Genomic DNA, 24,748 nt, shown 5'->3' on the forward strand with positions numbered 1-24,748 from the left:
TAAAAAAATCAATCAAGACTGGCAGAAATTTTATATTATATCGCTTATTTGCGTTCATACTTAAAATCTCAGCATTTTCCCCAAATTGAAGTTCTCCCCACACATTCCCCAATCAGTTTCGTTTTCCCCGCAGTTTGGGGATTTCTTCATAGATTGGCAACTCTGATTTGGACATTACTAACTTTTTAAAAATAGCTTTGGCGAATTGATTATTGAGCAAACGATTAATTTATTTTAATATTCTATTAAATTTTTATAAATTAATTAATCTTAATAAATTTAAATAATACTAATAATAGATCGACTTGGTAAGTAATTATGATATTAAAAGAACCAATTATTCGACGCCGTTCGAATCACTCTGCAATGGCTGGATCATCATTGTTGTCCTCTCTCTTTCACATAGCGTATACGATTTATTTAGACTAAATGCTTAATTTTATTCCTATTTTTATTACGAACGACGATGACGATAAGTTTACAAAAACTATTAATATTTCTGAAATTCGTAAGAATCAATTGAATAATTATAAACAAATTGAATACAATGGCACTGCACTTCACTATGACTTCAATGCCTTTTTTTTAAATGGAATAGTCGCTGTCAAAGTTATATTCCTGTTTTATACCTTTGTCTTTAACAACTCTCTTTCAACTCGGTACTTTAGCTAAAAATTGGTCGTCCGCTATCAATAGAGCAAAGTTTTGAAATAAATGTCAGACAGATAATTTCAGAGATCAGCTGTAAACATTTTTATAGGTTAACTTTGCACTTACGAAAAGTAATATTAAATTGCCTTTAATTAAGCCTGATAAGGGCTAATCATGGCACTGAATAGACTGTTTTCTAAATTAACCATAGTACCAACATTAGTCAATAGGAGAGCCATTCATGTATGTGCTACCAATTTTGCGAGCAAACCAACTCTTCAAAAACCAAAACCAGGTTTTGGCAAAGCGTACAGGCGTATTGTGCATTTCCCTGAAGAGTATACAGTTAAACCTCTAGCTGTTACTAACTTAGCTGGGCGAGACCCTGAGACAGGTAAATATTGTTAAAAATAAATACCTACTACTATTTTAATTATTAGCCCATTAAAAAGCTTATTTTATAGAAGTGCAAACTTTTCTTACTATTGTGCATTTATTGTATGTTATTATTAATTACTTTTTGTAGAAAATATTAATTAGTTGAATTGATTGAACCAATTTTAGAATCATTGTTGGTATATTTCCAAAATTACATTAAATACCAGATGGTGAAGTAATTTGAATATTTCCTTGTAGGCAGGTTAGTGGCCAAAGGTATAGGCGGAGGTATAAAACACAAGTATCACTGGATAGATTGGATCCGGGATGGACCAAAAGAAGGGCCACCACAAGAAGAAAAAGTCATTCAGGTATGCTTAGATATATCTATTATTTATATTGTTATTTATTTATTGTTAATTTATTTTGTTGTTAATATACCTATCTATAAGATTTATTTTTGCAATAAAGAAAGAAAAATATTATTATTTAGTCCAAATATCCTTAGACTACTTACAACAATATAATTACTTACTTTTGTAGTTAAATTTGAACTAAAATGGTAGCCACTCAGCATGTGCTATGCCCTAAGTCAAGACCTAGAGTATAACGCTGGTATTCTGTGGCAGCCATATCAAGTTTATAATTAAATATTTTTATTTTTAATATTAAAAGCTATTTAATTAAATTCATATACTACTGGAATTAAAACTCAATAATATTACATTTAAAAAAAAATTGCTTCCACTAAATAGCTTGTACTTACTTCTAAAAATAGTTACTAAGATAATTTTCGATTTTATTAATTACTATTTATCATTTTTCTTTGGCAATTATTGTAAAGAGATAAAATTAATATTGGTGTAGTAAAAGAATATTTATTTCTGTAAAAAAAAAATTGGGAAGTGTAAGTTAAATCCTCAATTTGCCTCTGCCTAATTAGAAAGCAATTGTAGTGGCGAATTAAATGACCTAATGATGATGAAAGTTTATATGGTTAAAATGAAATATAAATATTATATTCTCTTGCAGGTGATGGAAGACGGATGCAGAACGGCGCACATTGCCTTAGTAGCTGTGGGTGATAAACTGAAATACATTCTAGCAACCGAGAACATGAAAGCAGGAGACATCTTGAAAACATCACGTGACCTGCCAAGAATTCCTGGTATGAAAAATAACCTTGAATGAAGTTTTCAATTCATTAAACAACTATATTTTAAAAACTGTATTGTCCATGTTACAAAGAAATGTGAACTATATTTTTAAATAAACTAATGTATTGTTTCAGTACGTGCAAACGAAGGAGATGCCTATTTATTAGGTGCATTACCAACTGGAACTGTAGTCCATTGTGTTGAGAAAGAACCAGGTACTTATCACTTTTCTGTTACCTCAAATTGCATTCTTCTTCTAATGTTTCAACACTCTACAAAGCTTGTGCACAAAAGCAACACATAACTCATGGAACTCTTAAGTGGTAGCATATTGAGCCCACAATAACAATTGATTTCTATTGTCTCAATTTGCTGGTTCTTGAACAGCTACAACACTAATTTGAAGGAATATTTGCACAGTAGAAAAGAATACCATTAAAATTTATCTTCGTCTCTTCTTACCTTTTCAGGGCTTGGAGGCCTTTACATTCATGCAGCTGGGACATACGGTACAATTCTGAGAAAAGTCGATGATAGAGTGATCGTTCAAATGCCATCCAAACGTACTTTCAGCTTCAGTCAGTACTGCATGGCAGTTGTTGGTAAGTATTAAAATAATTATCAGGTTTTTAACCTTTTTCATCATCATCTCAGCCACAGGACGTCCACTGCTGAACATAGGCCTCCCCCAATACTTTCCATGTTGCCCGGTTGGTAGCAGCCTGCGTCCAGCGCCTTCCTGCTACCTTTATGACATCGTCGGTCCACCTTGTGGGTGGACGTCTCACGCTGCGTTTTCCGGTACGCGTTCCGGTACGGCCGTCAGTTCTGCGTACTATGTGCCCTGCCCATTGCCACTTCAGCTTAAAAATCCGTCGGGCTATGTCAGCGACTTTAGTTCGTAACACCGAGCATAGCCCTCTCCATAGCACGCTGTGCAACTTTGAGCTTCTGTATAAGTAACCTTTTTAGTGCCCTTTAACCTTGGAATAAGTTAAGTTCCCACTGTGTTTTTCTACTGACTCAAATGTTAACTGGTAGATAACTTTATGACATTAAGTTCGCCTGATGTACCGATCTACATATGTGGCATTCAGATAAAATTAATCTGTATATTTTCAGGTCGCCTGTCTAATGTGGACCATGGCAGAACCCCGATTGGGTCACCACAACGGAACAGATGGTTGGGAAACCGCCCACGATCTGGTCTATGGAAAAGGAAAGATGGCCGCCACGGAAGGAAGATCAGGCCCCCAAAGCCCGTCAAACTTATCTCACACCCAAACAAGTTTCCTCTTCCAGCAATCACGCTGAATATGCATCCTTAGAACTATGTAGATAAACGTAATGTGTAATAAACTGTTATTTAGAATATTTCCTGTCCTTATTTATTTAGATTATCTTCACATAATATTTCAACAATGCAATGCAATGAGGGGGATATAGTATTTACGTTTGCTTTTGGCACCACTGGCGAATGACAGGAGTTTGGTGTCGCCACCCCCAATGAGTGCAAATAATATAACCCTCCTTATGGCGCAGTCGGGTAAAAAGCCTACCGCTCACTAAACTCCCAGACCTCATATCAGGCACTGACTGAGTTAACTTGACTCTACAGTGTCAGCTGTGGTGTCAGTGTTTTAATAATAACCTACTCTTCGTTATGATGATAGTTAAATAATAAACACCTACTGTAAAAATTAAATTCTAGATTCATAAAATATTTTTATTTAAATTTAATGACCACTTGATTACTTAATATTTTCTATACAGTCAGGATAAAAATCGAAGCATTAAATGCAGTAATTGTGTAATCGTAACATTCATTTTATTAGGTCCTATTTTCCAAACGCTTTTGAAGCTGACTGTACACATTGATATACAAAAAATATCAAAAGGAAAGAGATTAGGCTAAAATATCACAACAAATAAAGCTTCTATTTTGCAACATGTAATAATAATAATAACAGTAATAAAGCACAACATTACGTAGCAGCCAGAGTGATTTGAGATTAAGAAATATAGAAAATTTATTCATTTAGTCTTCCCCGTCATCAGAAAAGGTTAATACCTGAAAAAAAAAAGGTGGAATAGCAATGAATAATGTATCAAAAAAATCAAAATCTGCCCTCTTGAAATCAGCTGTCCGAAATTAGTGTTCAACGAGGTTTGAATGAAGCTATTTTTTCATCTAATAACGACCAACAGTTTATCAAAGCCATTCAACAAAAAAGCTCAACTATAGTCTGGTCCGGGAGCACGTAGAATTTTGTCCAATGACCCCAAGCTACCCATCCTTATCGCTCGCGCGTGATTATGTTGTTGTCGCGCTCGCACACTCACCGCGGGCGCCCGTCCCACAGTCGCGACAGCAATATAATTACGACAAAATTGTACGTGCTCCCGGACCAGACTATAGTTTAGCTTTTTTGTGGAAATTTTTGTTTTTTCAAAAAGGTTGTGTCTTGATACTTGGATAATTAGCCAATTGTGTCAACTGCTCAATTTATAAAATGCATAATAACTTACATCAGTCATTTCCGCAGCTAAATGCAGCTGCGAAAGTCCAGTCACGTCTTCCAAATAGCTGCCGCTGTTGAATACATTTAGCAGGAACTCCGTGCCTTCATTCTTGTACTTGTCTAGGACGACGTCTGAGCACGCTATACATTGTTTGAACTTGGCACAGGTGGGTACTACAGTTTGGTACGAATGCAGAAACCCTCTGATGGAATGCGGAACGTGGCCTAAGACGCCTTGCGTTTCTGAAGGCAGGTCGCTCGCATCGTCGCCTGTCACGTTGTATAACGCTGGCGCCTCTACCCTGAATGAAAGAAAATGGCGCGTAAATATAGATTCATTTATTTAAATAGAAATACACGTCCTTTCGTTACAGTTCTAACTTTTTTAGACAAAACAGTGATGACAAGGTTCTTCTCTAAAGAATAAATTGAGATTTGACATAAACTACGGCAATAATGAGGAAAGAAAGTGAAGAAAACACTAATCTATCCACGAAATTTTTATTTATTTATTTATTTAGGAAAACCAGGGTTTACATGAATTGTATGAAGCTTGCTTTCATTATCAAACATTATGGTCAAACATTTATCTATAATGCAGTAAATCGAGGATAGATAGGATATTATCAGAGTAAATACAAATGAGTAGGTCATCTTCATACAAACGCACGGGCGCGGTTTGTATGTGAGCGCGCCAACACGCATGCGGCGCGCACGCACACACTGGCAAAATTCGGCGCAACCACGACTGGCTCCCCGCTAAATTTTGTCAGACGTACTCATTTGTATTTACTCTGATATTATTTAGTCCGTTAGCCTACCTTTGCGGGTGCTGCAGCAATCCCACGAGTATTTCGACTGCCAAAGCGCCGGCGATGGCGGCCACGCCTGGTCTCGTCACGGTGCACTGCTGGTCTAGGGTGCGGTCTTTTAATGACTGGAATTAGTAACAAACAACGCATAGAAATAATATCCTAACAAGTCGTCATTTTGATACGGATGACGGCGTCTTATAAAGTGGTAAAGTCCGGTCGCCGAGCAGATAGAATTTCGTCCAATGACCCCATCCTTATCGTTCGCGTGTAATTATATTGCTGTCGCGCTCGCACACTCACTGCGGTCGCCCGTCGCACAGTCGCGACAGCAATATAATTAGGTACGCGCGAGTGATAATGATGGGTAGCTTGGGATCATTGGACTAAATTCTATCTGCTCGGCGACCGGACTTTAATAAGTGCGAATTTGTAACAAAAATCTACGGTTTAACGTGCTGGCGAGTTGCAATTTAAGCAGATAATATGGGCCACTATACTTAAAATATTCTCATAAACATTGTCGCTGCAAAATCGCTTCTATTACAACTGCATAAGACTCCACAGTTTTGAGCTTGATGTGCTATCTGTAATTACTTACATTTCCTGGAGCAGTGACGTCATTGCAGAAGTAGCAGCCCAGCTGTCCTCCTTCTATGAAGGCTTTCTTGATCGAAGTATTTTCAGGGGCAGGGGCCTTGCCAACGCCGTGGCGCATCACCAAGTAACTGTCGAAACCCAGCGCTGCGTTAATCACTATCTATGAAAGAAAAACAAGAAGAGAGATGTAAGCCTGGCTAGGATACGCGCCACGACAAAATCTTGTCATCGATTTTAGATGACAAATGTATGGGCTTATCGTCTAAAATCAATATAATGCCGTGCAGAGCTGATACTGTCTTGTCCTATCTTTTCGTCAATGTTGAATGAAAAGTGACAAAGCATTAAATTACATATTACAGCTAAAAAGGGCAGTATCTGAACTTTATGATATTATTTCCGTAATTACCTTCTTGTAATGTGCAGCTATAAGCGTAGGCAACCACCTCGCTTCTCTAGTATCCAACAAAAGGAATATGACGTCATGTTCTGCGATCGCTTGGGTGATATTTTGAATATTGGCTATAGTTTCCTCCTTCAAAGACTCTCCTACAGGATGGCCAGGCATTGGAATGTGAGCAGTGATGCCTCTGCTTTTCTGGAAGGTGTTAAATAATTAATGCAAATTAATTAAAAGTAGTATGCTTGTATAATCAAGTAGTTTTCTGCTAAAGCCTATTACGAAAACGATAAGTTACGAGGCGTTTATTATTATTAAACTAAGACCAGTGGAGTGCAAAAATTAATGCTCGAACGAATTATATGAATAAATGTAAGTTAATTCCTATAAATGAGGGATATTCTTGAGTTAAGTGAGTATGTAATGCAATGTTATGAAACGCGTGAATTCTTAGACACAGCAAGTAATAAAACTATAACCCAATCAAGCTAACTGTGCACCTCGCTGAAATGCGACTTTCCCTAGCACTTAGGCCTCAGCCTCGAATTTAGCGGGCAGCGGGCAGCGGGGCGGCGGCGGTAGCGGCGCGGGAGCGGCAGGATCTTATGCGTAAAATCCTCAGATCATAGAAGGGAATAGATGTGAAACGGGGGCGTGGCGCGTGTCTCCGCGATATGCCCAGAAACGAACATCGGCCGCGTAGCTAGGTTAGTCNTATACACGCTGTCTGGTCGCCATCGCCATCGTCATCGTGCACGCCGGCTGCACGCGTTGGTCTGGTCTAACCTTAAGCCTATTCACCCAAGAAATAATTTGTGAAAAAAATTTACAAAGTAATGTTCACTAAGGTTTTCCATTTAATATCGGTTTGCTCCATATTAATCGGTAATTATAATAGTCAACACTTTGACGACAAAAAAAAAGGTGCACCTTATTCATGTAAGGATAAAACTTCAGTTTCATTATGAGGTTTTTAATTTAATTGCCTACGCGTATCACTGTTTGCGAAATCAAAGGACGTATCCAGTCGACTTATTTCTGAACGGAAAATAAACACTGCACGTCAAATAAAATAAGGTAAACAAACACCCATCGACATTCGACTGGTATGACACTCGAGACAACATTGCTGATCGCGACTGGTCTTTCTATAATCGCTATCAAACTTTTAAGCCACTGGAATTTCAATTTTACCGTTAACCAATTCCAGCGGAATTTTAAAAAGAACTCTAAATGTATTTACCCTATTTTTTGAGCAAATAAATAATTTGAATTTGAATTTGAAATTTGAACTACAGGGATGTTAGAGTGAGGGTTGAATCTTGCAATAAATATTCGTACCTAGTTCGTTTAGTGTTAGTCTTAAAGACTAAGGAAAGAAAGAATCTTAAGAGCTGCTTTTTTCATGAAGATGGCATAAATATGTATAACTAACTTTACTAAGTTCATGAAAAAACAGCTCTAGAGATTTTTTCCTTTCCTTCCCTTGCAGTGTCATTTCTCTAAGGAAGTCTTCTCCATCACAAATTCACAACAGATGTCAGCCCTCCTTGACGAGTGGCAAAATTTGACAATGACAGTTGTAATGTTGAAGGGCCCTAACTCCGGTGTTTTTTGAAAAGCGCGGGAAACGTCGTACTTGGTGGACGTCATTTTTCTTGCTTAAAATTTTTAAATTAGAAAAAGGATCAGATTGGTGGTTTAGTGCATAAATAAGTAGNCTATAGTAAAAAATAATGTCAGGTGTTATCGAAAGTCGAGCAAAATTAGGAATTAAAAATTACACTATCCTCATATCCTCACTTACCATGCTAATTACTCACGACTAGGTAATAAACAAAGTAAAAAATGGGGAATCCTTAATGTCTGGAATGTTGTTTATCGTTTTTTATAAACGATAATCAGAAATTCAACAATGACTTTTGTCCAGCTAGCTTGTTCTACACGAATCACAGTCCTAAAGATAAATTATTTTTTTTCGAAGATAATATGGTGTGGTTTGACAGTTGGTAAATGGTTAGGTAGTACATCATATGCACCCTGTAAGGGCATAGCAAGTATTAAGTATAATAAACATAAAGGTATATTTAGCTGAATTAATTCTTAAGTAAGATACATTACATTTTTTCGAAGATAATATCGTCGGCTGATTGCAAGAAGTCATTAACTAGCAGAGACATGATTTCGAGAAATATCTTAATGAAGTTTGGAGAGAAAAAAGACATTTAAAAAAAATATATAATAGGTAGCGCCGCAATGAAAATGCTGATACATAAAAATAAGTCTTAGTAAAAATTTTTAGTTACTGGCATTTCAAAATAACGTACACAGTATTTAAAAAAAATCAAAATATGAAGTTAATGTCTTTTGACTGACGGCCAACTATAACAAACCAAGAAGTAATTACTTATTACTTTATCGTATTACCGTGATACATGTTAAATCAAGTTAAATTACGTTTAAAATAATATAATAAACAATCATAATAACGAAATATGTATTATGACCTGTCATCTTCTGGGTCACATTATTCTAAACAAAAAATTCAGAAACAGTGCAGTGTGGATGACATAGAAAAGACAACACACGAGATGTTTTCTTCATGAAAATTTTCGCAACTACAGATGATATAATTTTGTAAATCAGTAGCTACGAATTCTTACATAACCGATGCTAATTGCTAGATAAAAATACGGTATACACGAGCACAAAATAATCCTCCCTCAGACACTACCATGTAGAAAATGTTCATGAAGAAAACATCTCATGTGTTGTCTTTTCTATGTCATCCACACTGCACTGTCCCTGTTGGCAAGATTAAGAAGAGGTGCAGCAAACGCAGTTAAGGAACGGCTGGGATGAACAAGGATAGGCGCATTATAAATCTTTATTAAGTTCTGGCANTCTGAGGTAAAATCAAATAGACCGGTTCTCGAAAACAGCGGCGCGGGAGCGGGCAACGAGCGGGCACTCCTTTTGCCCACAATAAATCGAGCGTTAGGAATAAATTTGAATCGAAATAAAATTGTCGCCGTTGTTCAGACATTTCGTTTGCGAATAAAAACAAATATCTCGACAACACAACCCCGAACACAACACTTCGCCGCTAAAGCGCCGCGCGAGCTGCCCGCTTGTTTCGAGAACGGGTCTGCGTTGCCCGCCCCGCTCCCGCGCCGCTGCCCGCTGAATTCGAGGCTGAGGCCTTACGAGCACACTTCTGTGCGTTCGCCCCGCCCGTACTAGAGCGTCGATGTGACATCACGGCCGCTAGATGCGCAGTTAACTCGACATGGTTGTATTTACTTACAACAGTGGGCAAAATTGCTTTCAAATTGTCGGCAGCCGCTTCTGCCTTCCTCTTCCCTCCTCCAAGACAGTCCTCATAGTTGTAGAGGACTTGACGTGTTGGGTTAGAGTACGATACCTTCCCGTTGTCTATGAACGTTATGTTGCGGAACCCCCAAGCCTGCAACCAATAATACTTATGGGCTCAACACAAACTAACGCAAGTCTAGGCCACGCTTAGGCCGTATAGTCTCTAAGTTTCTGGCATTTTCATAAAAAATTGATGAAAGTTTATGTACTTATTATTGGACAGAACAGATGTAGGCAATAGGCATATAGTATGCCCAAATGGCATATGTATCCCAAAAATGGATATGGAAAATTATTTACTCGTTTGCCTTTAGTCACAAACATTTGTGATTAAATATGTTGGATGTTTGGACTATATAAAAATATTTTCTTTCTTTCAAATAAGTCACATGCAGAAGCTAGGTTGCATAATAAAATTTAAATTTAATTATGATTTTACCAATAAATTTCTCGCAACATGACACCCCAGAGTTCCAGCACCAAGCAACAGGCATTTGTTAGTTTTCATCACTTCCACATTGATGTCTGGGACCAATCGCCATTTCATGAGTTTTATATTGAGATCTGATGAAGTGTCTGCTAATCTGGGAAAAAGAAAAATTGTGTCAAAAACAATATTAAAAAATTGAGCAAAATCTGAGAAAATTCTGGGCTTTCTCACCACCAAAACTTACTTAATTGGATCCATTGATGCTGACATATTAGCAAGTTTGGGTCCAAAATTGCCTTTATCATTTCTTTCCCAGCCAACCCAACCTGCACTTTCAACTGACTTGAGATCCTAAAAAACAAAAAATTTCAAAGGTTTTAAAAAAGGTGAAACTTAAATAATATAGGTAATTATGGAGCAGGATAGAAGAGATCATATGAAAAATATATCATAGTACATTTTCATTTAAAGCTAAACAAGTTTTATTGGAATACAAACCTGTGATCCCTTTATAGTGAAGACAAGACTGTTTCCCACTTCACCATTCGGAGAGCACCTCAATCCTATCACTTGAATATCTGAAGAGGCAAGACTCGGAACATGGTCAAACAAGGCTGCTAAGAAAAGCCTTAGAGACCACCCGGGGTTACTACCGTTGCTTGAATCAAGGAATGTAAAGTATGTGTTGCTTAAATCAACGTCTAATTTGCTCTGTACAGTATCATTCGGATTGAGCAGCTTCGACAAATGATGAACTGCAACATTATCATTGTTTTTTGTCAAAATGAAAAAGGATTTCTGTCTGTCGTCTAACGATTTAAACGCATGTGCGAGGTAATCAAGTTGCTTGTTACTGAAATGTATTGCAATGCTCTTGCTTTTTTCACGCAGGTACACTGTGGGTTGGCTTGGGGCTGGGAATGCAAACCAGTAGAAGTAATGGAATTTTTTCAAGTCCTGAAATCGTAAAAATGACATTATAATACAAAAAAAATATAAATAATACTTTTTGTATGCTGGTTAAGCTTTTGTTACATCATTTGGAAAAGATCTAGGTATTTACAGTAAAACTTTTTATTGAGTGCCTAAATTGTGTAAATAGGTTGATGTATAAGATTTTATTACTATAACCTGGGCAAGGCACAGCCAAAAAAGATTTCAAACTTTTGATAACTTACAGCAAAAGATAAAATAACAAAGTTAAGTAACGATCCAGGATTGACAATCCAGTTCTTCTCCTTCTTGAGATCAGCCCATAGTATTTCTCCAATGGAATTTATCAGATCGGCTTTATCAATGGCTTTGAACTCCTCGATTGTGTTTTTGTTCATTAACTTGCCAGTTACACTCTCACAGAACTGCTCTTTCTCTGGGTGCCTAAAATTTATAAATTATTTAATCATCATATAACTTCAGTTTATGTACAGATTCATTATGTGGAATGGAAACTTGGATATAAATTAGATCACTTATCATTATATAAATTAGTGCGTAAATATGCAAATTAAGTTACTCGCAGTGAGGAAATGTGTAAAAAAGTTATACTCCTGTAGAAAGTATGAATTACGCAGTAATTTATTTAAGTAGTAGTACAAAAGATTAAGACACAAGGACAATACCTGTTAAATGAGGTCCCATCGACTTCAAAAACAGGCCCCAGATCGTCTCGATAAGTAAAACGCCCAAATATTTGTCTGGTGTTTTCACTCAGTTTATCAACATCGATTTTCATTTCAGTAAGCGTGTGCCAGAAAGATGGATGCACAAACGACATGAATGGCACATATTGTATTATTTCTCCTTTAGTCTCAGATTCAGACATTGCGCCACAAATCACCAAGAACACAAAAACTTTATTTTTCTGAAATCGATCGACGAAAACGTCCTTTTTGTTGCTAATGTCAAAATCAGCTGTATTTGGCATATAAATGTCACAAAAAAATGTATGCAAGAAAATTATAATTATACAGCCTACGAATTAGCGCAGTGTAGTTTCTTCAAGGCCTTCTACTGGCTGGCGGGGTTATCGAACTTTTTTAAACTAATAACAAAACTGAATCGGAATTAATTGGAATGTCAATCACTGAAAAATACATTCGTTTTTATTACGTCAATGGAATAAACTGATATTTTTTAGGTTTTATTGCAAAATAATTCTAAGTCTACTTCAATGTAGTGATTTTACTTTGATAAGACACAATTCGAAATTATCGTGGAAGGAAATTAAATTTTATACAAGGTAAGTTACCATAAAGTTACCAATATACTTTCTGACGTCTATGCAGACACTACCACCTCCGGCTTTTAACATACCTTGCTGACCATACCATTAAAGAGTACGTCACGTCGATACAATACATCCCCCAACGATCTTTCTGCGTAGGTAGATGGACATCGAATAGCTATTAGACACTTCAGCTGCTGCAGCTGATAAGTAAGAGCTACTCCGATTTTATATGTATTGAAAATGTATATTTTCAGGATATTTATAGCATTGACTACTTCTTTACTATGGCAATTAACTCGTTTGAGAAACAATGTGACAAAATTCATAACAAGTATTCCTCTAATAGTCCACGAGGAAGTGCCTTACCTTCTTGTCAGTTGGTAAGGTTGAGCATTGCCACAGACGACAGTACCACGAGTAGCGACAGTAAAAGTATCAAATCAAAGAAAAAAGGTAATCTAAAATCACCGTATTTAAATGGCGATAGCGTGCACTTGCTTTCAAGAGTAACAGAGAAAAAACTTTATTCGCAACATAAGAAAGCATCAGATATTGTGTCCTCATTCCCATTAGCGGCAAATATTTACAAAGCTAATTCAGACGAGTTCAAATCGCAGAAAAAGGGCATTAAAAAGGTGAAGAAATCTGTTCTGACGTTGCCGAATGCGCCAACAGCAGTTCCTCAAACATGCACGGTGAGCGATATGAACGATTCTGAATATTGCAACGGGAGTGATGACAATCGAAAGCTGAAAGCAAAAAAGCGCTTAGTGGCACAAAACAAAAAGGCTAAAGTTCGAAATAAAGATTACGAATTTTATGATAGAGATGCTCGTTATTGTTCGCAAATGAACATAAACCTTGACTGCAGTTCTACGGATGTGATAAATCAATTCACTGGTGATGGAAAAAGTGTGTCTGGAAAATTCCGCAGAGGAAAGGGACCACAAGCTGAACAAGAATTTAATGCTCACGACGTTTGGGCAGTTCTAAGGAATATCAACCGCTTTCAGTTTCGGCCTTCTCCTCCCATTTCAGAAGACAGCATACATTCGCCGAAGAAAAAGAAAATTAGGAACAAGAGACGCAATAATCGGAAAGACACTCGGTAAATTAACAATTATCCAATTCAATTCGACGAAGTCACCGTTCTTAGATAAAATTTTACAGGCAATAATAAGTATTTTATAATTTTTCAGAGTGATTGAGACCTGTCGTACTGAGGAATTTGCTTACATATCGAGCTTCGAAGTAGATAGTAAATCTCCAAGGAGCTTTTCTCAGTCATCTAGTTTCGATCGCATCACTGTAATCGACAAGCAAGATGAATTTAGTGAAATATGCAAAGAATTCGAGAAAAGCGTCATAAAAACGAAGAATGTGAAAGTTAAAAATCGGTTACCGAACACAAATAAAAATCAGAATAGAAAGAATCCTAAGAACAATGTAAAAGCTATTGGGCATAAAGAGCAAAATGAATCGCAAGGACCACACAACAAAATTATTAATGATTGTAACAAAACTCTCGAGCCAAAAGAGTATGAATGTCAATTCAAAGACAATAACTACTATGATAACCCAGAAACACTCGTTAGGATGCATTTGGATTCTAAACCTTCTTCTCCTAGAAAGCAGCGCTTGAATAACTCCGCAAATCGCGATAGGTCAGATGGCATCAATTTTATTGTGAATCGGGCAAATGAGTTTGATTACACTTTGTGTTCAGAATCAAGTAAAGTTGGAATAACCACCGCCAGAAAAGGTATCATGCGCAATTTAATGTTTAATTATTTATTTTTTTATAATACTTTAGAGAAATTAAATTTCAATTTTAATTGCAGATAATGATGAAAAATTACCAAAAGTAGCCTCAGATGAATCTGGACAGCAAGTAAAAGGAATAACAAAAGTTATTTTGAGTAAAGGTCAAAGTTTGATGAACAACAAAAGAAACGAATTTTTGAAACGAAAACCTCGTTTAGCGACAACAATGCCAAGTACAACAATATTGCCTAAATTGACGCAGACTGAAATTAAAAGAAGATTGGCTAATATGAAATTTCCAATAGTTGTCTTAGGAAAAGATCAACTTGGGTCAGCTTCGATTCAAATAATGAATGATCCTCTGCATTTGGAAGCTGTAAACCAGCCCATTTGGCCATTTATGCAGGACTGGTATGAACCAACTAATTTGAAAAAACACAGCCCGGAAAAAGTAAAATCTGACGATAAGTTTGAAGAAAGTACTTCACCGAGAAACAAACACCAGGCGATTGATCGCAAAAACAATTTGCGCAAATCGAACGAGATGACTGTAAATAAGCAATCTGCTGTAAAAGATAAAAATTGCTTAAACGTCGAAGCTGCATCAAATAAAAAGAAGTATCCTAAACGTCCTTTACCTCCAAATGAAATTACTAAAGTAAAACCGCAGCAAACTAAGAAACCCAAACCTATACATCAATTAAAGGATAAAATGTTAAAACTTCTATACAAGAACACGTCAGCAAAAGATATTGATGAAAAACATAAAATTAGTGGCCACGGAGATTCAAATCTTAGCGATGATGTTCATGCTATCGAAGCTAAGATATCAGATGCTAGCAAAAAAGTTGATGTAAGCACGGAAACACTGATAAAGTATTTCGTGCCTCAAGACTTGTCTAGGAGCTTAAATGTAAATGCACGGCCTGATCCGAAGAAGATGCCAATATCCAGACAACCTTGGGCGAAAGCAAAATGGGCAAGTGAATACATTGAAACTGTCATAAAGAAAATTCGAAGCGGTGTTTATTATAACCAGGAAAATAAGTGTCAACAGAAGATTCCAAAGACAGGTAAGTAATATCCTATTGTAAAGTCGATCAATGTTAATTTTTAAAAGTGTTCATTGTTTATTATTTCTATAGCAGATTTAAAAGAAGCTTCAATTCAGACAATCTTGTCAGGAAAAAATTTTAGTGTGAATGAAGAGGTGATAAAAGAAGACAAAATAGTTGATAATGAAGTTACTCCATATGGAGAAAACAAATATTTGGAAACGTTGCCAGGTTTCGACGATAGTCTTCCTGCATTGGAAATAAAAACCATGAATATGAAAGAAGTGGCAGTGAAGTATTGTACGACAAACGTAATGGTTCAATTTGATGTTGCTGTACCATCTGACCCGGAAAACATACACCCCATTCAAACGTCATCGTCTTTTGTGCCCCTGGCGATCACAGAGAGTCATACAAAAATATTTAAGTGCAAAACAACAATCGTTAACGCGATGCTACCTGCAGAAATCTGTAGCTTACTGCCAAAAATAATACGAAGCATCATAGATTCAAACAAGCCACCGCCTCTTCCTCCGGCAAAGTTTCCGAATGAATCTCTTCTATACACGATATCTGAATTAAGTCATTGCGAAAGTCCAGACATTTTTAAAGCAACATTACCACCACCAATGTTCCCCAAAATGTCACCAATATTATCAAATTTATTGGACGGTTCCTTTGCGAACAAGAAAACAGCTGCAAGACTGAACCTTGATGTTCCAAAAGTTGGTTACGATCGGATCATAAAGGACATGTTGGAAGAAGTGTCGGTTCAACGATTGGTCACATTAAACGGTGACCTTCTTCCCTTGAGAATTCCTAAACCGGACTTAGGATACCCTAAGGCATACGATGGAAACGCAATATTAAAAACCAATACTTGTACAGCGTTAGATTTGTACAGAGAAAGGAATCCGATGATAAAAGCGATTCTTTATAACAATTCAAGTAATCTTGATAACTTATGGAAACCAAATAATAATAACTATCAGTTTAGGATTTCAATATTTCACATTTCACTAGACGTGACTTTAGATAACAACAAAATAACAGTTACTTTAAGTAACAGGGATTACTACGAAGCAGCCAAAAGAGATGGAACGTCTACAGTTATTGGAAATATTAAAATTGATTCACTTTACAATGGATTTATGAAACGTGACAATGACGCAATTCCGCTCAAAGCTATAGAATACAAGCATAACACCGAAAACGATAATTCGATTAAAAAGGCCCAAAAGCAAACTTTGCAGGGCAAAACTAAGAAGAAAAGTTATGTAAAACTCTACAAAAAATGCAAATCCACGTCCAACATATCGGGGGAGAGGTTCAGTACTTCATTGAGTAAGATTATTAACTTAGATGATTTTTTCCAAGCTCTAGGATCTGGCAAAATATTATCCAGTGTATTTGATGGGTTTAGTGGAAAGAAGATACTATCTTCAATAATCGAGGTAAGTACCCTAGCTTCGAATTTAATCAATTTCCATGGAACGATAAGAAAAAATTACATGTTTAATCTATTGCAGATGAAAAACTGGATCACGGAGATAAGTCAAAGGCAAGCGATGTTGATTCTCTTGTTGACCAATAAAAAGGATACGCCCAACTTGGTGAGATTCCGACCAATACTGCTGCAGGGCATAGCTGTTAACAGGATAACACGAGCTTCTGAGCTGGACATGGAAATAGAAGTCATAGAAAGAGAGCATTTCAATAAATTTTCACAGGTAAATCAGGTTGATAAAATAGAACATCTACTAGCGCGGGAACGATTTTCTTCGGCTACCGTCATTTTATTTTCTTTTTGTATTTGCAGTATGACGGAATCTCATACATAAATGAGTCGATAGAGAACCATGACAATCTTCTGGAAGAATTGTATTGGATTGCGAAGACAACGGTGAGTTTCGTCGGTAGCTATAGCACGATTTGAGTTGAGTGAGTAGGCCAACGGAGTATCGCGTAAAACACACTGAGGCAGTAGGTAAGCAGGACCCGCGTTCACGGAGGTGTGATTTTGTAAGTTTCGAGTTGCTATGCATCATGAATGCCGGAATGGGGACGTGGAAACCGTGGGAGAACCACCCAGAAACCGCGCGTGTCTGAACCAGGCCTTACCGCAACTGTGTGTTTTTTGCTTAGGATAAGAAGTAGGGACTAGGGACAAAAAACACGGGAGAACTTTGATGAGCCCGTACTTATTACGTTTTTATTTCCAGGCTTCAGATTACCAAAAGCCCTTCAATGAGGCGTCTGAAAAACTTCTGAAGTCTCTCTTGGAAAAGAGGAAGAAACTGAACCCCTCGTATCTACGAGTAATGGCGCGATATGTCGGTTTAGGCCTGCTGAAGACTCCAAAGAACTAAATTTTGTGCGTGCGTGTCAAGTGATGTGAAAGTCTGTGAAATTCGTCGTATTGTCTGTCTATAATGTTAATTTATTTATCGCTTTATTTAATACATGCAACATTTTGAATTATAATAAACTGTTTCTATTTTTATTCCCTTTCCAAGTTGGAGCTTTTTTGTTATGAGCCAGTTTCACACGTCTACTTTAAACTAGATCTTAGTCTGCAGCTCTGATAAAAAATCGATAAATATGTATATGAAAAGTGTTGCGGAACCATCGATAAATCGATAGTATCGCTATGTGTTTTATCGATACTTTCGATAGGGCATTTCGAGTAAAACTTGACAGCGGAAATACTATCGATACCTACCTACTATCACGTAGGTTATTATTATTCTGTGCTATCACGCAAAAACTGTTAGAAATCATCACAATATTATTGATATAGTTCCAAAATACTGAACTGTCCTATCGATGACATTGACAGCGGGGCGCCACCGTCAATACCAAATCCCTGGTTCCGTTTTTTGCCATGTTGGAAACCATAAAGTTGAACGATGGTAGCGCCCCCCTGTCATTGAGTTTGGCGGGACAGTTCAGCGTGGGTCATCTATATAGGGTAAACCGACAGTCATTGGATAAAACAGCCCTTGAATTTTCTTAAAATGAGTATTCCTTAAAAAAACGCCCGTTTATCTCCATCAGTCGGAATCTCTCAGTTGTTGAAATAGAAATGCTGTTTTTAATTCAGTAAATACCTAACTGTCCAATAACTTTCTTGACTGGCAGTTTACCCTAGTTCCAAAATAAACTGTCCTATCCATGACATTGACAGTGGGCGGGCGCATGAAGCTAAAGATAAAAATGGAGGGCAAAGTTGGAACAAAAACTTGAGTCAAATACCTACTTATATCTATCTCGCTCTCTGCGGCCCTACCTCTCTTTTTAGTGTGAACTGTAGTATTGCTATCTTCTGATTTAAATCTCCTTGTAAATTCTTCGAAATAGCCAATTCACTAACCAAATCAGAAGTTAAACAAATAAATAATTAATATTTGAAACAAAGATTACCTAGTTAACCCTTCATTTGGCAGTGATGCTTTTAAGCAACAACCACTTTGAATATTTCTACAGCACCAAATAATAAGTTTTGTGCAAATCATTAGGTTTTGTTACAAAGCTTAGTTCAGCAAAACACTAGTAAATCGGTCGTCGACTGAGTTTTGAGTGATTTCATATCAATATTTCTGTCAGACGCCAAGATGACGCGCAATGAGAATAACAAAGACGGAAGTTTTATGATTTTGTACTATTTTATCATCTCTAATTGTTTTTGTTTTGTCTAAATTTTATTCATAATAAATCAAACTAATCATATAAAGCAATATTTGGCGTAGAAACTATGTTTTCTAATACATGACATGCTTCCGAACCTCGATGTTGCCTAGAAGCATCAGTGCCAAACATCTAACAAAATAGGTTTAGCTTTTTGTTAATACAAAAGAGTGTCAATACACAATAAATCAATCATGTATTACATGAATAATGATATAGAGATGGTATAGTAATTACTTTTGATGCAATTATGGACCCTGTCGGGCACAGCATTTTAGGAGAGGGGAAGAATTTGCTGTCTGTCTCTGTGTTGTCTGTCTTCACACTTATACCGCTGAACTGATTTAAATGATAAACACATTTTTCTTGCGTTAAAGTCAACAACTATAGCAGATAACGGTAACATACCAGTTTCAGAAGCTAAAGAGAAAATAAAAAGCCAATCTTAGCTCGGCATATTGATCGTGAAGTATGATGACATGCGTCATCTATCAAATGTTGGTGAAAAAGGTCATTGTCGACTTTGCGAAAATGGCCAAAAAAAAGTTTAATGCATAAAATGTGAAATACGATTGATTTTTTTAAGATTTTCATATAAAAAAAATAATTCTATAATATATCTCAATGTTTTATTTAAGTACCCCTATTTGGCAATGTGGTAAATAAGCAACAATCGTTTTTCGCGAAAATACCAACAAAATATTTTTTTTACTATTTTTCTTAACTTTATTTGATAGTAACAATTAGGTCTAAATATATTTTATTCTTCTTCTTTTCGTGTCGACAACAAACCTACACAGTGTATTTTATTGAAAAAATCAAACAATTTGTGTCTTGCCAAATGAAGGGTTAAATAAAAAATCACAAAATTGTCGGCCATTTAGGCTTAATGTGTTGGCGAATCAGGGAATTACAATCCCAATTCCTGGGTAATCGGTACCATGTGGCAACATCGGCCCAATCCGGCCCATCATGGCGGTTGTTTACTATTTTGTTTATTAGGCAGTTAATTTCGTTTGAGATTGTTTACAGGAAATAATCATTGTTTTATCACAAGAATTGGTGCAAAATTTTGTAGTGCGTGGTTGCGGTAGTACGTGGTGTCCTGGAAGTGACATAAGATTCTACGCGTAAGTGTTTATTTCGTGATTTCCGACATTGGATCATTGTAAACATTTTTCACATTTTTTACAGTAATTTCTTCCTAAAACGTTTTACCAGTAATTACACTTATCATTTTTAATGATACCTATGTCAAGAAATAAAGATTTTACATTGGTTTCATTGAATTTGAGCAATTTTATATTTTTTGTTTATTTAGAAAGAGCGAGTCTGCCCACAGAGAGCGAGATAGTGATACTTAGTTTGTGCTTCAAGTAGGTATTCGGAGTGTGGCCTCCATTTTTATCTGTTTATCTGTAGCTTCATGGGCGGGCGCCACCGTCAGTACCGGATCGCTGGTTCCGATTTTTGCCATCTTGGAAACCATATAGTTGAACGATGGTAGCGCCCCCCTGTCATTGAGTTTGGTGGTATGGTTTTCAACATGGCAAAAATCGGAACTAGCGATCCGGTATTGACGGTGGCGCCCCACTGTCAATGTCATGCATAGGACAGTTCAGTATTTTGGAACTATATTGGTATTGCTCCAAGCCCTCCATAATGATAGTGGGCTATGTAGTGGCACAGAATAATAATGTAGTGGTGATAAGCTACATAATGTATGCTATAAGGACCCAAATACAATGAACTGTCCCATCCGTCACATTGACCACCGTCAATAACGGATCGCTGGTTCCGATTTTTGCCATGGTGGAAAACGATGGTGGCGCCCCTCTGTCAATGAGTTTGGATGGTTTGGTGGGACAATTCAGTGTAGGTCATCATCTATAGCAGTATCGATAGTTCTTCGCACATAGTATCGATAATGTTGAGACTTCGTTTTCCACAGTGGCCTCTCAAAGTCGAAGGGCACGCACATGTTTTTCGACCTTCTGTACCCTTTGCACCACCGGCCTGCACCACTGGTGGTGCAAAGGGTATTTTTAAATCCCTCTTGCACCACCAACAAATAGTGCTGTGCTACCATCGACTGTAAAACTAGTAGTAGACTGAATACTTACAGTTTTGCTACTTTTTGGCTGGTTTCTTTTGTTATCTAAACAAGTATCGTCTTGAGCATCATTATACTAGATAAGAGGTCAAGTGAGTGGTGGGTATAACAGGGCATAGCTGAGGCAGTAGAGCGGTACGGGCGGGAGATGTGTTTTGTTATTCCTCCAATACTCAGCTATGCGCTGTAGTTGTGTAGGTTGTAGCTGCTAGGAATAAAAGAAGTACAAATAGCTTTTACATTTTTATATTGTTAAAAGTAAGATGATCACTTTTGAGGCGCGCTCTTGTCTGAGCTCTTTGAGTCACGCATCGAAGCCGATCGCCTGCGCTTGATCTCTTCTTGGCGGCGGACCTGCGACAAAGTTACGAATGTTAGAAAGAGTAAATAGACAAGTTGGAATTAATTAATGTAAGTTAAACATCCTTTCTACCACTTTCTTGTGTGTTTACACATGTCAAGTCTACATCCTGAATTTACAATGGGTACACGACTACACGTGGCTGCCGTAGCGATCGCCATTTTGCTTGCGCTTCCAATTTCTATTTTCCGCCAAACGCACACAATGTTTAATATTTTTAAAAACATGTGGAAACAAACACTGTGACAGATATAATAAACTCGGCAAATAAAATCGTACTTACATTACAAGACAGATGTCTATTATATCTGCGAGTTGAAAGTGGCAAAATAAACTTGTCGCTGATTTAATACCTTAGCCCATATCAAGCATAAACCAAGGGGTAAGACACAGCACCTTGCTATTACAGCCAAATACGATTCCCACACATAAAGCGATGGTCATATGGTATCTGCTGTGGAACCACTGACATTATAAAGCCGACATTTTGTGTTTTTTGTGTGATTTGTGAGCATGATACTATAATAGGCTTCACAAGTTCTTTCAAGTTGCTTCACATTTAAGATTATGGCGAGAAAGGTAATTCTAATTTGATTTTGTCTTTCTTTGATTAATTAATTTTATTTTAACTAATGATGGAATTAGTGTAAGTTTGATTTGAGTTAATTCCAGGAAGCATTATTTTGTATACCTAGAAGATGCAATATTATTCTAAAATCTTCATTCTTTAACACTCCAGCTTAGCAGAAGTTTAACAACATCTTTGAGTTTTTATTTTATTTTAATAAAATCAGTAAAAATAATAATGTCAATTTTGGAGGTTTTGTTCAGATCTCAATTATGTTGTTGATCTTACAACCTTATTCTTGAATTATTCTATTCTCTTGTGGAAATACCATAAAAATAAAACCATGTTATGTTTACCCAAAACAAAAACAACTTCACACAACCATTTATCCAAAAAAATAATTGATTATAAACTGGCTTTATAATAATCACAGGTTAGACACTAAAATAAAAAACTGTAAGCAACCAAACCACAGAGGAGACGTCAAGTCAGCCTCCTTTGTGGTTTAATTAATTTTGAGTCTGATTCTGATTAATCCAGAGCAAATATTTTATTAGATAAGGTAGAGATTTACCATAACTATAACTGCTGTTTTTTGTATGGAGTTTGACAGATTTTAGTTGTTTGTTGTCCGAAGTAGTTCCAGTTTTCAGAATCAGTCTCAAAATCTGTACCGTTTGCAGAAGCAGTTACGTACCTTGGACTCCTTCTTTCTTTGAGCCAGCAGTTTGGCGTAGTCGGCCTCGGAGGCCTTGCGCTTAGCCAGACGCTTCTTCTTGAGTGCCAGACGGTGACGTCTGCGCTGGAGTACTACAGGGGTCACTAGCCTCTGGATTTTGGGGGCCTAGAGAAAAATACATACGGTATAAGATAAAATCTCTGTGGTGGTACATAGTACAGGACTTCTAAGGTAATTTCACTTAGAACAGCTAAGTTCAAAGCATAGCTGTCAAAAATCTATATACACATTTATATTTGTCGAAATAAATAATGTTCAGCACACTGTAAAAGTAGACAGGCATAATAGCCTGAGTCTTCTGCTCGGTGCCATTGATTTGCCCTGATGCTGCTGTCTCCAAGTTATAGATAAACTTGGAACCAATATGTAATCAGGGACAAAATAGCAAATAATGAGGATCTTACCTTATATCTGGGTTTGGCGTTCTCCTTGCCTGCCTTGGTGGGGAGGAGGCGCTTGACAACATAGCGACGGACGTCATCCTCTTTGCTCAAGTTGAACAGCTTGCGGATTTTGGATGCACGTTTGGGTCCAAGACGGCGGGGAACATTGCCGTCGGTAAGACCGGGAATTTCCTGTAATTCAATATTATGATAGTTAAGTGGCTGATTGTTTAAGACTAATTTAGTTTATTTGTAGATAATGTAAATAAATGTTTGGCTCAAAGGATAATGTCTTGACACTTTAATGTTACAGTGACAGGTCCTAAAAACCATGATAATATACCCTGCCGCATATAATTACCAAGATTTGAAGATCTTGAAAACAGTAAGAACAGGGAGAAGTGTAAAAATTCCAAAATTTTGATAATCAGCATGTAATATTAATAATATTTACCTGGGTGCCCTTGCGGACAATAACTAAAGCCAATACAGAGAGGTTAGCATCAACAATGCAGCCACGGACTGATTTGCGTTTCCTCTCACCATCACGACGTGGTCTGTAGCAAGAGTGACCCTTGGACATCAGCAAACGGACACGGCCTGAAATAATACAGTAAATAACAATGTTGCTACAGAAAATTCTATCAATAGTTGAAATAAGTAAAAAATATGGCATGGCAAATTTATTAAAGAAACATAATTCATAGCTTTTTATTGTTATGCATTAACTGACTGACTGTAAGGTCTTGGTGTTATAATAAATAGCATGCAGGCCACACTTAGGAATGTAAATTGTTTGACAACTTCTCAGCCAATGATCAAGAAGCTAAACTCATAAAAAAATTAACTACAGAAGATAACGTAAGAGTACTTACTGTTTGTAAGGACTCCCTGCTTCATGGGGAACCCTTGCTTGTCATTACCGCCAGCAACGCGGAGCACGTAGCCCTTCCATTCATCGCCTAGCTGGTCAGCCTCCACTTCCGCGCCCATGCGCTTCTCGTAGAAGATACGGAGCTTGTGCTCGTCCACCACTTCGAATAACTTCTGGCATCCCGTCGCCGGGAACGAGACGTTCAGCTACAAAACAATTTATAGGTTATAAACAATGAAACAAACACTTCAAACATAAATCCTTGGGGACTTTACTCCATAAATCGCTAAGAAACACTCTCAATAACTTTACATTAACCCTAAGACTTGGATAAATTCACAATGAATTTTAGAATCACTGAATGAAAGTTCATTCTCCACAACACGGCCTAACTTATCAAATAATATCTCACAAATCGTAACAGTAATCAGCAGCACATTTATGCAAATAGAGAATTCAATAAGTTGTGAATCGTCTAGGATTTATATTTTAGTGGAATTTTGGTAACATTTACAAATAAATAAATTTAAACCTTCATGACTGCGGTTTGGTCCTACGAACGTCAGCCATGAAAAAGAACCATCGACAAATGTGTAGTGATGTTCATAATTCTAGTTGTCACAAACTATAGATTCATTCAATATGAGCAATT

General features: G+C 36.9%; 4 protein-coding genes across 4 annotated transcripts; 2 read left to right on the forward strand and 2 right to left on the reverse strand.

Moving 5' to 3' along the window:
• Positions 1–594: 594 nt before the first annotated feature.
• On the forward strand, positions 595–3,560 carry mRpL2 (mitochondrial ribosomal protein L2). Its single transcript, XM_028319703.1, has 6 exons — positions 595–1,045; positions 1,288–1,400; positions 2,062–2,197; positions 2,321–2,401; positions 2,657–2,788; positions 3,309–3,560. Exons 1-6 carry the CDS (start codon positions 826–828, stop codon positions 3,512–3,514), a joined length of 888 nt encoding a protein of 295 aa, XP_028175504.1. The 5' UTR covers positions 595–825; the 3' UTR covers positions 3,515–3,560.
• A 468-nt stretch (positions 3,561–4,028) lies between these two features.
• On the reverse strand, positions 4,029–12,233 carry Atg7 (Autophagy-related 7). Its single transcript, XM_028319671.1, has 11 exons — positions 11,945–12,233; positions 11,504–11,702; positions 10,824–11,282; positions 10,570–10,676; positions 10,335–10,479; positions 9,828–9,986; positions 6,530–6,718; positions 6,122–6,280; positions 5,530–5,645; positions 4,716–5,010; positions 4,029–4,257 (listed from the first exon to the last, which is right to left on the reverse strand). The coding sequence occupies exons 1-11, from the start codon at positions 12,145–12,147 to the stop codon at positions 4,225–4,227; spliced, it is 2,064 nt and encodes a 687-aa protein (XP_028175472.1). The 5' UTR covers positions 12,148–12,233; the 3' UTR covers positions 4,029–4,224.
• Positions 12,234–12,323: 90 nt separating this feature from the next.
• LOC114363824 (uncharacterized) lies at positions 12,324–17,833 on the forward strand. The gene is made up of 8 exons (XM_028319658.1): positions 12,324–12,564; positions 12,807–13,660; positions 13,752–14,314; positions 14,394–15,389; positions 15,462–16,825; positions 16,901–17,101; positions 17,191–17,274; positions 17,594–17,833. The coding sequence occupies exons 2-8, from the start codon at positions 12,837–12,839 to the stop codon at positions 17,738–17,740; spliced, it is 4,179 nt and encodes a 1,392-aa protein (XP_028175459.1). The 5' UTR covers positions 12,324–12,564; positions 12,807–12,836; the 3' UTR covers positions 17,741–17,833.
• A 3,568-nt stretch (positions 17,834–21,401) lies between these two features.
• Positions 21,402–24,735, reverse strand: RpS6 (ribosomal protein S6). Its single transcript, XM_028319156.1, has 6 exons — positions 24,629–24,735; positions 24,098–24,302; positions 23,677–23,822; positions 23,244–23,414; positions 22,798–22,944; positions 21,402–21,525 (listed from the first exon to the last, which is right to left on the reverse strand). Exons 1-6 carry the CDS (start codon positions 24,632–24,634, stop codon positions 21,439–21,441), a joined length of 762 nt encoding a protein of 253 aa, XP_028174957.1. The 5' UTR covers positions 24,635–24,735; the 3' UTR covers positions 21,402–21,438.
• Between the last annotated feature and the right edge of the window lie 13 nt (positions 24,736–24,748).

The sequence above is a fragment of the Ostrinia furnacalis genome, unplaced genomic scaffold (genome assembly GCF_004193835.3).
Source record: "Ostrinia furnacalis isolate ACB-3 unplaced genomic scaffold, ASM419383v2 OfSCF0398, whole genome shotgun sequence".
In the NCBI taxonomy this organism is placed as follows: domain Eukaryota; kingdom Metazoa; phylum Arthropoda; class Insecta; order Lepidoptera; family Crambidae; genus Ostrinia; species Ostrinia furnacalis.